Here is a 13,556-nt window from a genome sequence, read left to right on the forward strand (position 1 = left end):
CCTGTAATAGTGGAATTCTTTGAAACAATTGGAGGCTAATTGTAATTAATTATAGTAAATTAAAGAGAGGAAGAAATACTTATCCGATTGGTCGTCTGGTTGTAGCTCGTACGCCCCGTCGTTCGTTGTAAAGAATAATAAACGGCGATAATATCCGTTTGTCGTCAGTTTTCTTACGTTCACATGGAATGTACCATAGGATAAGGAATCTTGAGAAAGCCTGAGAGCAGACAAACATTTCTTGCTTGCTTCTTAACTGTTGTTACGAGTGTGGACATACGTTGCCACCTGCAAGCCTGGAAGGTTCTTTTTGGGTATATTAGAAATTTTAAAGTGTTGATTTACAAATAATAAATAAATAAAAATAAATATTAGAACACTAATAAATTTTTTTATAATTACTGCCTCTATTTTCACTTTGAAAAGAAAGATTGTTCTAAAATATTTGTCACATTTGTAATTTTAAACAGTAATAATATTTTTTTCCATATTTACTATTTGTATGACAAATAATTATTACTTTAATTTAATAATTTTTTAAATTAATTAATATTAAATTAATGGTAATATAATCGATTTACTCGATAATTTATTGAAATTAGACACATTTAATGATTTTATTAAGGAATGTGAAATTATAAATGTGACAAATATTACGAAACAAAAACAGTAGTTAATTTAAATTTATTAGAACACTTAATTGCCAAAAAAATAAAATTCCAATTGCGTTAAAGTTAGTAAAATTTTAAGAAAAAAAACATTTATTTATGAAAAAACAATCCATTTAAACTACTTATGCTTTGCTCTCTCACTGTTGGCGTCTCCGGTTAGACGAAACGGTTTATTACCTCGTCGTAGCTCTGGTACTGTGAGCTGTTGAACCAACGGAAAATATGATCTTAGACGGAATAGAAGACGAAGAGAAATGGCTTGCGGAAGGAATTGCCGGAGTTCAACAAAACGCCTTTTACATGCATCGCGCTTTGGTATTAATCAATTAATCACAATTTTGGCATTTCTCCTATTTACTAATCTAAAAGCCTAACTTTCTGTCCAATTCTTGGCTTCAGGATGCCAACAACCTCAGAGAAGTTCTTAAATACTCTGCTCTGATGTTATCCGAGCTCCGAACTTCGAAACTCCCACCTCATAAATACTATGAACTCTGTAAATCCTTACTTCAGTTTGATCGATGTTAGTATGGATTTGTTTTTTGACTGGAGAAATTAATTGTTTTTTTATGGATTTTAGATGTGAGAGCTTTCGATGAATTGAGGAAGTTGGAGATATTCTTCACGGACGAGAGCAGACATGGAGTTTCAGTTGTTGATTTATATGAACTTGTGCAGCATGCTGGCAATATATTGCCTAGACTGTGAGTGACATAGCGATCCTCCTCCAAAAGTTTTAAGCTTCTTCTGCCTTTTTTTCCAATCTATAGATTTTCCGGAAATAGAGACCGACAGTGAGATATTTAATTTCCAGGTATTTGCTATGTACGGTAGGATCAGTATACATCAAATCGAAGGAGGTCTCGGCTAAGGATGTGCTTGGGGATCTTGTGGAAATGTGTCGGGGTGTCCAACATCCAATGCGTGGATTGTTTCTTAGAAGTTACCTTGCTCAAGTTACTAGAGATAAATTGCCCAACTTTGGTTCCGAATATGCAGGGTAAGAATATTTGTTGACTAGTTTTATTCTTTTCCTCCTCAAGTGGAGTTGTTAAAATCAGGAATCGACTTCTCCAAGTTGTTTGTTTTGTGCCTTGATTTCACTATGTTCAATATAGAAAGTATCTTTAAGTAATGAACTTCCCAGAGATCAATAACGGCCGGGCAGATCTGAAATGTGATTTAGGCAAGATTATTATGAAAATGGGCTTAAAAATTTCACCCATGTACTGCATTAGGTTAGATCCTTAACTTGTTTGATTATTATCCTTCACTTACACTTTCACTTGGAATCCTAATATGATTAGGCAAGTAAAGCATATTAACTGCAACGTCATAATCTCCACTTTTGAGAGTGCTAAATCTATCATGTCATATGTCAGTGGTAATTGATGCATCTGCTTTAATGTCATACAGATGTTGAATTTTTGTTTTGCTCGTGGAATTTATGGTATTTAATGCTGTAAATAATCCATGATAGGATATGCATTTGACTCTTCTTTTGTAAGCTATGTGTTTAAACTTGATTATATGTTTCTGCAGAGATACTAACACGGCCATGGATGCTGTAGAATTTGTGCTGCAAAATTTTATTGAGATGAATAAACTGTGGGTTCGAATGCAGTATCAGGTTTGTTGTGTATCTGTAAACTCTTGCATGCTACTATGTTCTTGTCATGCATAGCACCATGGTACTTGCATGCCATACAGGTAAAACAATCATGAGAGCATGATTTTTGGCCATGCAGGTGTTTTTGGTGCTTGTGATCATTCATACTCTTTGCTGATCCTGAGTTGAGGCCTTCAATTGAGCTTTCTGGTCTGCAGGGACCTGCTCGAGTAAGAGAGAAGCAGGAAAAGGAAAGAAGCGAGCTGCGTGATCTTGTAATATTTATAATCTATCTATCCTTGAAGAAATGTTATTAGTGTACTTCTATGGGAATTACATGTGTCCTTTTGTTAGGTAGGGAAAAATCTCCATGTTCTTAGCCAGATAGAAGGTGTGGACCTCGAAGTTTACAGAGACACTGTACTTCCCCGAGTTTTAGAGCAGGTCTGATTATGTAGGTCTTGTCTCATTAGTTTGCTTTTCCCTTATTAAATACAGTATAATAATGCAGTATCTAATGATGCTTCAAATGTGCAACTAAATTTGCTGACACAGGTTGTCAACTGTAAAGATGATCTTGCACAATATTATTTGATGGATTGCATAATCCAGGTCTTTCCAGATGAATACCACTTGCAGACCCTTGACACATTACTGGGGGCCTGCCCGCAGCTTCAGGTAGGTTGTTTTCTACTTCAAGGGCCAAAACTATCTGATCTATGAGTATGACCCTCAATATTTATAGTTGAGTGAATTGTTATAAAAGATACAAATAAAGAAACTTCATTATGATAAATTTTTTTTATGAGCCATATGTTTGTAGCAATTAATGCATTTTCATGACAATCATTTATGAAAGGAATTTTTTCTTGAGTTGCTAAGTATGTGTTTTTACAAATATAAATGTTGCTTTCTCCTCCTATATATTTTTATGTGAGGAATTTTTTTATTGGGTTGCTAACCATGTGGTTTTACAAATATAAATGTTGCTTTCTCCTCCTTTTACATCTTTTTTTAGTGTGTCTTGTGGGAGCATGAAATGATTTGAATGAAGTAAACTTATTGACCTGTTTGTCTAAACTGTTTGGGCTTTCAGCCAACAGTTGATGTCAAGACAGTGCTATCGCAATTGATGGAGAGATTATCGAATTATGCTGCTTCCAGTGAAGATGTGAGTCATCTTTATACTGTCCTTACAAGTTGTGTTTTCACACTTTTATCCATTTTGGTTCTTTTTGTCAGGTTTTACCCGAGTTCCTACAAGTAGAAGCTTTCACTAAATTGAGCAGTGCCATTGGAAAGGTAAATTCTTTCTAAGAAAAATGCAATCCTTCCAAGTGTTATCCATTTCTTTGATGGTGTTTATGCAACTCAAATGCATCTATTGTTCAATTTTTTATTTATCATTTAAAATTTAACTGAGAATTTAATATCCTGACCTAAGATTTATAATTCTGTAGATTTTTATGAAGTGTTCCTCTTTCAGTTCCATTTTGTTTTCTTTAAAGATTCTTTATGGATTGTAAAATAGCCCAATGCTAATGCAAGTTGACCTTTTGCTTTGCCAATGGCTAGTATTACTACTAGCTTGTGATTTGTGAAGATGTAACAGTGAAATATTGCTACACACTACAGTAACACTTAAATAATTTGATGATTGTTTTCTGTTGATAGGTCTGATTTTGAAAATGTGGAATTGTCTTTTATTATGTTGACACCAATTCAATGGCAGGTGATAGAAGCTCAGGTTGACATGCCAATTTTTGGAGCTACTACTTTGTATTTATCACTACTTACATTTACACTTCGTGTGCACCCTGATCGGCTGGATTATGTGGATCAAGTGCTGGTATACTTTTCTCCATAAATGAAGCATCCAATTTGAGCTTCCATGTATTATGCACGTTGAATTGTGATGAACAGCTTTCCACTAACTATAACTGTCGATATCAAAATTACTTAGGGAGCATGTGTTAAAAAGCTTTCTGAGCTGCCAAAGCTTGAAGACAGTAGAGCTATAAAACAAATTGTTGCACTTCTGAGTGCTCCAGTAGAGAGATACAATAATGTTGTGACTGCCTTAACGCTCTCAAATTATCCTCGCGTCATGGACCGCCTCGATAATGAAACTAACAAACTCATGGCTATGGTTATCATCCAAAGCATTATGAAAAATAATACTTGTATTTCTAGTGCTGATAAGGTAGATCCACTCTTCTCATTTAAATATTTAACTTGGTTCTTGAAAATTTGGTAAGGATGTTGTTTTCTCTATTTAGGTTGAGGTGTTATTCGAATTGATAAAAGGGCTCATTAAGGATTTGAATGGAACTACTGTAGATGAGGTGAATACTGAGATCCTGAAGCTTTGAATGATTATGATTCTCTTGGCAGCCTACTTCATGATATTGTTGTTTAGGTCTTTGTTATTATTTTCCAGGAATTTAATCTCTTTCCCTCCAAATACTTCAATGTTGTAACCCCATTTTTATTGTATCAATAGCTTGATGAGGAGGATTTCAAAGAAGAACAAAATTCTGTTGCTCGCCTTATACACATGCTTTATAATGATGATCCAGAGGAAATGCTGAAGGTAGGTTATTGGTTTAGATGTTTTCAGCTTGTAAATTACTTCACTGGTGTAAATTTACTTGAATTTGGCAAAAAAATGAGATTTTGTTACTTATCCTTTGCCCTAGCTTCATTTAATAATGAAGCTATGCTCGTCTCATTCTATTCAAAATAACTAAAAATTTGAGAACACAGTAGAGTAAAATCATCAGATCCAGTTATTTGGAGCTTGGAGTCAAACCTTCTAGTGATACAGCTATGTACAGTGTTCTTGTGAAACTTACCATCTATTTTTGAAGGCTATGTCTCTTATTTTGCTCTAGTGCATAGTTTTTTTTTCTTTTTTTTTTTTTCTTGTGCACGTGTGTGTGCATATATTTATTTTTTGAAGATCGTTTGTCACCTCTCAAGGAACTAATCCTTTCCTTTCTTCTGAATTGACATTGCAGATTATTTGTACTGTGAGAAAGCATGTAATGGTTGGAGGACCAAAACGGTTACCCTTTACAGTTCCTCCTCTAATATTTGCTTCACTCAGGGTATTCTTTCTTTCACAAAGATTTGGTGGATTTTTCTCTTCATTATAACTTTATGCTTGTTAGCAGATGGCATTAGTTTTATGTTACTCTAAAAAGCTAATAATGCCTCAAACTAGTTTAACAGATTAGACATGCCAATGGGAGCTACCATTCGGGTCAACCTGTTATAGCTAAAATGGGAGCTCCTCTGACAGCTTCCTACAATCCAAGCCTTTTGAGGCAGAAAAATTATTATTTTGGTCTATGTGCCTCTCAGGCTTACTGTTATCATGTTCTAATCATGATCCCTATTGTGAACAAAACAGCTTCCTTTAATGATGACTATTTTATTTCTGCAGCAAGTTAGTTGCCCGAACAACATTGAGTTATGCACATGCGTTTTTAGAGAAATATTAGTTTCCATAAGTAGTCTCTTTTTTTATCTGGATTATGGTACTAACTAATCAATTTGTGGACTGCAACTCTTAGGGTTTAGATGAGGCTAAAATGCTAAGGCTAGAGTTCATTTGTAATAACATTGCTGGGAAAAATCTAACTTGTCACGTGAACTTGGTCATGGGCTGCCCGATTATTTATGTTCTATGTTATGTTGCATGTATGCACACATAAAATTTGGCACATTACATAATTTTGTCTTAAAAAGTTTTCACCAGTGCCTTCCATTTTCTGTGATTATATCGAAACTCAAAAGCAGTTGAAAGATTGCTTCTTGTAGGTTCAATCGGAGTTGCATTTAATAATATTGAAACTAAATATTTTTTGCATTTCTGTTTGTCGGTTGCAGCTGATCAGGCAATTGAATAGTCAGGATGGAGAGGTAGTGGGAGAAGAACTGCCTGCGACACCTAAGAAAATTTTTCAACTCCTGAATCAGGTAACTTTATTTAAGTGTTTTCTTTTTCCAGCTCAAATGTGTTGTGGCAATCTCTGGATGCATCTGGAGTCAGAATTAGTAGATCTTGCTTGTGAACAAATTTTTACTTAGGTTTCATGACCAAAAAAATGAATATTTATTATAAAATGGACCGGGCCTAACTCCATCCCCAAAAGCTAGCTCATGAGGAGGATTGCCCAAGTTTTATATTTTGAATAAAGACCTCATCCTAAATAGCTTAATGTTTCTTTGCTTCGAATAATGCCTGTGTTTGGTTTACTTCCCAATGCTTATAATGATAGTATGTACTTTTATCAGACAATTGAGGCTCTTTCATCTGTTCCATCACCTGAGCTTGCTTTAAGGTTGTATTTGCAATGTGCTGAGGTATGTCATGTTTTTCACTTGGTGTTTCAGAAAAACTGATTATTGTCGCCTGCCACTTTGTACATACTTGCAGACAAAGAATCCACCCACTCATGCACACACATTTCCTCACCCATGTGCGAGCATTCATGCATATAGCCTTCCTGCTTGCAAGGTGCACACATTTCACAGAAGCTAGTATTGCATGTTTGCTCACCCATCTGTCTGCTTTCCTGCTATGCAGCAGACTACACATCCGCAGGTGTTCGTACCACCAGCATGCTTGCCCCTGCACACCATATGCATGGAAAATTTTCTTCTTCGTTTATGGTTTCATAGGATATTACCATTTAGTTTGAGGTTTGCTTGTTTTGCTCTTTGATAATCAGGCTGCAAATGACTGTGATCTTGAGCCAGTGGCTTATGAATTTTTCACTCAGGCATTTGTATTATATGAAGAAGAAATTGTGGTAATCACCATGAATTATCCTGTTGCTGATCTTTGTAATCATTTAAGCTGTAAATCGCATTTACAACTTCTGATTGGAATGCATCAAAATACGTCTTGCTTTCAGGATTCCAAAGCGCAAGTGACTGCAATACATCTAATTATTGGTACTCTTCAGAGGATGAACGTTTTTGGTGTTGAGAATAGGGATACCTTAACACACAAGGCCACTGGAGTAATAATTCGTGCTCATTTGATTATTCCTTTGTTATCGCAATCTCTCTCTTTCTCTCTCTTATATTCTTTTTTTTTTTTTTTTTTTTTTTGGTCAAACCTTCTAATCACTTCTTCCTCCTCCTATCTGTGTCAGTATTCTGCAAAACTCCTGAAGAAACCCGATCAATGCAGAGCAGTTTATGCATGTTCTCATCTATTTTGGGTTGATGATCAGGACGGAATCAAGGATGGAGAAAGGTTCTCTCCTTTTTGATAAAAAAAAAATAATGGGTTTCACTCAAATAATTTGTAGTTTTATGCATGTACTTTATCCTTTAATAAATCTTGCTACCATTCCTATTTCAGGGTCCTGCTATGCCTAAAGCGTGCCTTGAGAATTGCAAATGCTGCCCAGCAAATGGCCAACGTTACAAGCGGTAGCAATGGACCAGTTATACTGTTTGTTGAAATATTGAACAAGTGAGTTTGCGCCTGTAAATTGAACCTCATTATACAACACCATTAGTTCATACGTTAACCATGGTTCCTGGGAATATGATTCAGGTACCTGTACTTCTTTGAGAAAGGGAACCCACAGGTAACTAGTGCTGTAATCCAGGGGTTGGTAGAACTAATCAATACTGAAATGCAAAGTGACTCTTCAACTCCAGATCCTGCTGCAAAAGCTTTCTTTGCATGCACTCTTAGGTACATTCAATTCCAGAAACAAAAAGGCGGTGCTATGGCTGAGAAATACGAGCCTATCAAGGTTTGACTTGCAACATGTCTAAAACAAGGTGTGTAAACTGTGAGAACTCAATCGAACAAGTTGTTTGGGGTTTGATGGAAGGAATTGCCGAGTGGGTTTGCCTTTGTATAATCTTTCTAATGTAGCATAGCATTTAATTTTCCACCCTGTTGATTTGTGAATATAGGAAAATTTACAAAAAGAAAAGGCATCTAAAAGCATCATTTCTCCAATTTGGATTTGAATTTGAGTTTTACTTCCATTTCATTCTGATTCTTCCAGAATCTTTGTGCATTATCATTGGTAGAAATTTCTCAGAGAATAATTGGTTGAGCATTGTAGGTCATGATGTATAGTAGTTTGTCCACTAGCATGTAGTCACTGTATTTCTTGCAGTTGGCTTTCCTCCATCTCTGTTGTACGTGTAGGTTGGATTTTTTCTGTTGAATGTTATTGGATTATTCAATGAAAAGTCATCTGATTGAGGAATATTACTATGTTTAAACTTCTTAAATTTGCTATTAGCTACTCTTGTTCATCTTAACAGGTCTGGGTCGAGTATTGTAGCCTGAAAAATTAAGTTATTATAAATTTAATATTTAATTATAAATTTAATATTTATAAATAAATTAAAATTTTGTACTATTTAGTTCTTTCACTCCCTTGCTCAAGGCCTCTCCTAACTTTCCCTTTTGTAAAATGAACGTTGATTAAGGGTTTTTTGAAGACTAAAGTCAGCGTCAAAACCCTTGGCCCAAGCAGAACATGTTAGTACGACAATATTCCAAAATAATTCAACGAATTTTCAATTGAATGAGAGCGATGCCAACTTTCCTCGTAAAGAGTCAAACAAACGACAGTAATTTCAGGTGCATTCACATTCATGCCAGGAACAGTTCTCTAGTAAGTAGAGTCCTGCCACAAATTTGGTTAATGCATGAAACAAATTTAGACATGAAAACATGTTTGAGAAGAAATGCAGTAAAATTACAGATCATGAGATTAAAGAAACAAACGATCTGATGCTTTTAAAAGAAATTCCCTAGAATGTCGGTTAAGACTATACAACAAGGTCTCCTGCTTCCTTGTGAGAGCATGAAATTGAAAAAAAGGCAACACAGTGATGAATTACTGCACTAAGTGGCTGAAAGCTGAAAAGCCATCATCTTCTCTCTGTCAAACCTAATCATTCCTAGATCATCACAATATGGAGCAAGAAGTTTGCCCCTTTTTCTTCTTCTTATTTTTCTTTGGGGGCTGCAGAACCACCTTGATGGCTGCATCAAAAACTCCCTTCACATTCTGCCATTGTAACACAGCATTCATTCAATTAATAGTAGAAATCTAGATAAATAATGTGGTACACAAAAACGATAAGTATACATACCTGCTGTGTTTTTGAGCTACACTCAATGTAGGCAGGAGCTCCAATAAGTTTTCTCAGTTCCTCTCCCTTCAGGTAAAAGCAAAATCAAGAACAATTAATTTTACAAGGGAAGATGAAGGGAGAGTGGGGAGAAGAGGTGTGAAGTTGTGATCTTTACCTGCGCAGTAGTAATGGGCGCTGCACCAGGATGGTCAATGAAGAACTGGTCATCATCCCGAAGATCTGAAAATGGAAAAATTGGAAATGCAAGAAAAATTCAATTCTAGAAAACATTACTTGAACAAAAGTTACAGTCCTCGATCGGAATGGGGAGAGGGATTGCGCAAGTGGTTTTCACTGATTGACAACAATCAGCTATAGCACAAAGACGTAATTAGATAATACTAAAATATAATGAATAACTGGTGCCAAAAATTAATACAATCTACCTTCATCTTTCATTAAATAAACAAGGGATTTGATTTAGTCAAATTGTTGAAATGAAACCAGACTTATTAATTTCAGATGACGGTTTTTCCGCCTGTAGGAACCATTGAAGAAAACTTACGCAATGTCGATTTCAAAGCTCACATTTCAAATTCTTTCAATAAAATGCAAGGTAGAAGTATTGAGCTGAATGCCAAAATAAAAACCATTACAACCTAATGTTCAAAACTCACATTTCAACCTAATGCATGGTAAGAGTAGTGAGCTCAATGCCAAAATAATAAATCTTTACAACCTATGTTCTCAAGCACTAATGAAGTGATTGTGCATAAGCACATGCACAAGTGTTCATGCAGAATGAACTCAAGTTTGAAAGATGGACTAGCAAAACAAAAACCATGATTGCAACAATGGTGGACTAATTAAAAATATTAACATAACAAAACTCGGTACTATTAAGAAGTTCAAAAAGAGAAACAAGATTAGTGATAAAGAATATTCATTATTAATTCACATGAATTAACCAACTGGTTGAAGAAGTATAATATGAAAACCTTGGAAGATTACAACAAGGTTGCCATCGTGAAGTGCGGTTAAATAGAATTACAATAATTCATCAAAAGAAAGGACCTACTTGTCATCCATTGTAAGAACTGAGGCATGCCTATTGATAACAGGTCAAGGTAAAAACTTCAGGCAAAGATTCAGCTAAACTAGGACCGTCCAACCAACATATATTGCAAATTGATGTTACTCAATTCACCTAAGCCCCAACCCAAACTAATTGGGGATCAATTATGTGAATTGCTTTTGTCTATTCTCTTTATATATTAACTATTATACATCAAGCCTTCCATGCATGTCAGGATACTAATAATTTTTTACCACTTCAGGCCCTAGTCCAAGTTATTTTTTGTTTTAAGTTCTATGATAAAATCTTAAACCAGCTTCACTCCACAACACGAGACTAACTACAATTCAGATATATCAATGCCATGAAGATGGTCGATAGCTACTGTAACATTACCAAGTTTCGTTCCAACAAGAATAACCGGAACTCCAGGTGCATAATGCTTCAGTTCAGGAATCCACTGAAACGGAAAGCAAGCACACAATTTATCAGCACCTAAAAATTGTAAGTAAACTGTTTTACAGAAGTCATTATCTCGGAAAACAAACCATTGATATGACATAACCTTTTTGGCAACATTTTCATAGCTGGCCTTGCTGATTAAAGAGAATGCCAGAATAAAGACATCTGCACCTCGATAGCTTAAAGGTCTTAATCGATTGTAATCCTCCTGACCTGTTCAAATTCAATAGATAAATACTGGAGCAGGAATTAACTCCCAGATAAATGAATGGGAATAATTTTTAAAAACAATTTCAAAGTTACCAGCAGTATCCCATAATCCTAGATTAACAGTGCTCCCATCCACAACCACATTTGCACTGAAATTGTCAAAAACAGTTGGTACATAATCCTGTTTTCATTCACAACAGAAAAAAGAAATTAATGAATGACTTAAGCCAGCATATGTCCAATGAATCAAAAGCAAACAAAATCCCATTAAGCAACACACTGCACAGTATTATGAGAATTGACCAATTGGCCACTAGACTTTGAACCATATAAAGAAATTTGATATTGAACGCATAAACAGAATGCACAGGATCCAAGGCCTGATAAAGCATCGAGAAGGATTTCTCTGTCAAGACCTTCCTGAGAAATCATGATGAATAATCACCAATGTAGATAATTACAAGGCACAGTGCAAATCCAGATTACAAAATGAATATATTAGAGTGGCCAAAGCGCATCAATGACTCCCTTCCCTCTTGCTCCGTTGCTGAAGTATGAAGCTACAGCCTGTACCAACTCTACCCACCCCTTTAACGCTAAAGCTATAGTCCATAAACCTCATGCGGTGTGACAAGCATTTTCAGCACGGATACGTATTGTGAAGCGAAGAAATTTAAGATTATGCCAAAATATTAAAGCGCACACACACACACAGAATGGTACTCTAGAAGAAAATCTTTACATGTATAGTTTCTGGTAGCAAAGTAAGCTATTGTCTGAATCCCATGTCTAAACCTATTATCTGAATTTCTTTTCATGTAAAGTAAGCTCCACAAACACCAAATTGTGGCTCAGAACAAGAAATGGCTTAAAATAGAATTCTTAAGCTGCGTCAGTAGAGCTGATCCAAGTACCGCATACATTGAAAACCCCAAAATTGAAATTCAAATCAAGTGTCTAACCTAATTCTGTAGTACATACAATGTTGGCGAAAAAGATAACATTTTGTCCAAGAGAGCGTGCGTTAAAGAGAAGCTGTAAATAACACGGCTCTAACATAAATTATTCCATAAAGCAAAAGGAAGTATCTTTCAAGGAAAGAAATGAAAATAGAGAGAGCGAAAAATTACAGAAGAGGCAAAACGGCCACATAAAGAGAGAGAGAGAGAGAGAGAGAGAGAGAGAGAGAGAGGTTACCGTAGGGAAGGTGTTGCTGGTGTAGGAAATAAGCATGCAGGTCTTTCCGACGGCACCATCGCCGACGGTGACGCACTTAATGAACCTAGAGGCACTCATTTCTGCCACCCGATCTCTTTCCCCACTCTTACTAATAAAACTATCAGTAACGTTCTTCAATAAAAGCAATGCCCTTGGCGTTGCCTATCTTTTTGTTCTGATTCTTTATATCCGAAATCAATTTTCGACTGATAATTGGTCATCACCAGCTCAACGATTTTTTAAAAAAACTGTATTTACATGTACATTGACAGACACCACCAAGAACCCTAAACGGAGATTCAGATTGAAAGCATTAATAACCCTAATGCGATGCGATGCGATGCGAGAAGAGAAAGAGCAAAAAGAGAGAGATGGTGAAGAGAAGAGGATGTTTTGATTGGAGCCTACGGGAATGGAAAGGAAAGGGATTTGCGGTTGAAGAGTTAGGCTGACCTAGACAACTCCTGCCAGCTATGTATCTAACCACTTCTTTATCATTTTCTTTTTAATTTTTACCCCTCACAAATGATTATATTATCATTTCCACATTTTCATTCTTTTTTCTTAATTCAATATTTTGAGTAACTAATAAAAATAAATAAATCAATTAATTTAACAATTTTCATAGTCAAAATTCATTGCAATGCAATTCAATTCATTAATTTAACTTTTTGATGAGCCCTTCAAATGTGTATTTATATTGACTGAGATCCTATTTTCATGATTGCAAATTACTTAAAAAGTGCTTTATTTGCAATATTTCTATACTTCCAATATTTTTTTAACATAATTTAGATGTTTTTATAACATACCGAATTGCTCAATGACTAGTAAAATGTTCCATCTTATATGAGAACTAAAAATAAACTTATCGACCATTATATTTAAAATTATATTAGAATACGTTAAAATCGATTTTACAAAACTTTCATCCAAATTACAATTAAATGAATTTAACTTGTGAAGGGTTAAAAAAAATCATAAAATAACAACATTTATCTTCTTTAGAACTATGAAAAATAATTCTAATTAGGGGTTTTGTTGATTTCTTTGTTTTTGAATTGTTGGGCAATGAGTAGATGTAAACAAGCTATGGCCAAGGCATTAATGGTGTAGATGGGCAGAATTGTGCAGGCAATAAATAGTAGTAATGGTAAGCATTAAAAGTGCCGTTATTGCC

The 13,556-nt window shown here is 35.2% G+C and overlaps 2 protein-coding genes across 5 annotated transcripts; one reads left to right on the forward strand and one right to left on the reverse strand.

Annotated features, from left to right (window-relative positions):
- The first annotated feature begins 789 nt into the window (after positions 1-789).
- On the forward strand, positions 790-8,531 carry VPS35B (VPS35 homolog B). Of its 4 annotated transcripts, none has more exons than XM_020679749.3 (23): positions 791-986; positions 1,071-1,167; positions 1,252-1,375; positions 1,486-1,671; positions 2,214-2,301; positions 2,499-2,555; positions 2,635-2,724; positions 2,836-2,958; positions 3,377-3,451; positions 3,523-3,582; positions 4,013-4,129; positions 4,244-4,483; positions 4,560-4,625; positions 4,784-4,873; positions 5,301-5,390; positions 6,175-6,264; positions 6,583-6,651; positions 6,875-6,892; positions 7,020-7,100; positions 7,206-7,313; positions 7,449-7,552; positions 7,661-7,774; positions 7,859-8,531. In XM_020679749.3, exons 1-23 carry the CDS (start codon positions 894-896, stop codon positions 8,067-8,069), a joined length of 2,391 nt encoding a protein of 796 aa, XP_020535408.1. In that variant the 5' UTR covers positions 791-893; the 3' UTR covers positions 8,070-8,531. The 4 variants fall into 4 exon arrangements, with proteins under 4 accessions (XP_020535409.1, XP_020535408.1, XP_012073762.1 ...); XM_012218372.4 differs by having other exon boundaries at positions 6,878-6,892; XM_020679750.3 differs by lacking the exon at positions 3,377-3,451 and having other exon boundaries at positions 790-986.
- Positions 8,532-9,007: 476 nt separating this feature from the next.
- LOC105635315 (rac-like GTP-binding protein RHO1) lies at positions 9,008-12,846 on the reverse strand. The gene is made up of 7 exons (XM_012218374.4): positions 12,356-12,846; positions 11,252-11,339; positions 11,052-11,161; positions 10,883-10,946; positions 9,587-9,651; positions 9,430-9,495; positions 9,008-9,344 (listed from the first exon to the last, which is right to left on the reverse strand). The coding sequence occupies exons 1-7, from the start codon at positions 12,452-12,454 to the stop codon at positions 9,243-9,245; spliced, it is 594 nt and encodes a 197-aa protein (XP_012073764.1). The 5' UTR covers positions 12,455-12,846; the 3' UTR covers positions 9,008-9,242.
- Positions 12,847-13,556: the final 710 nt, after the last annotated feature.

The sequence above is a fragment of the Jatropha curcas genome, chromosome 9, assembly GCF_041381405.1.
Source record: "Jatropha curcas cultivar XTBG-Jc1 chromosome 9, XTBG_Jcur_1.0, whole genome shotgun sequence".
Lineage (NCBI taxonomy): Eukaryota > Viridiplantae > Streptophyta > Magnoliopsida > Malpighiales > Euphorbiaceae > Jatropha > Jatropha curcas.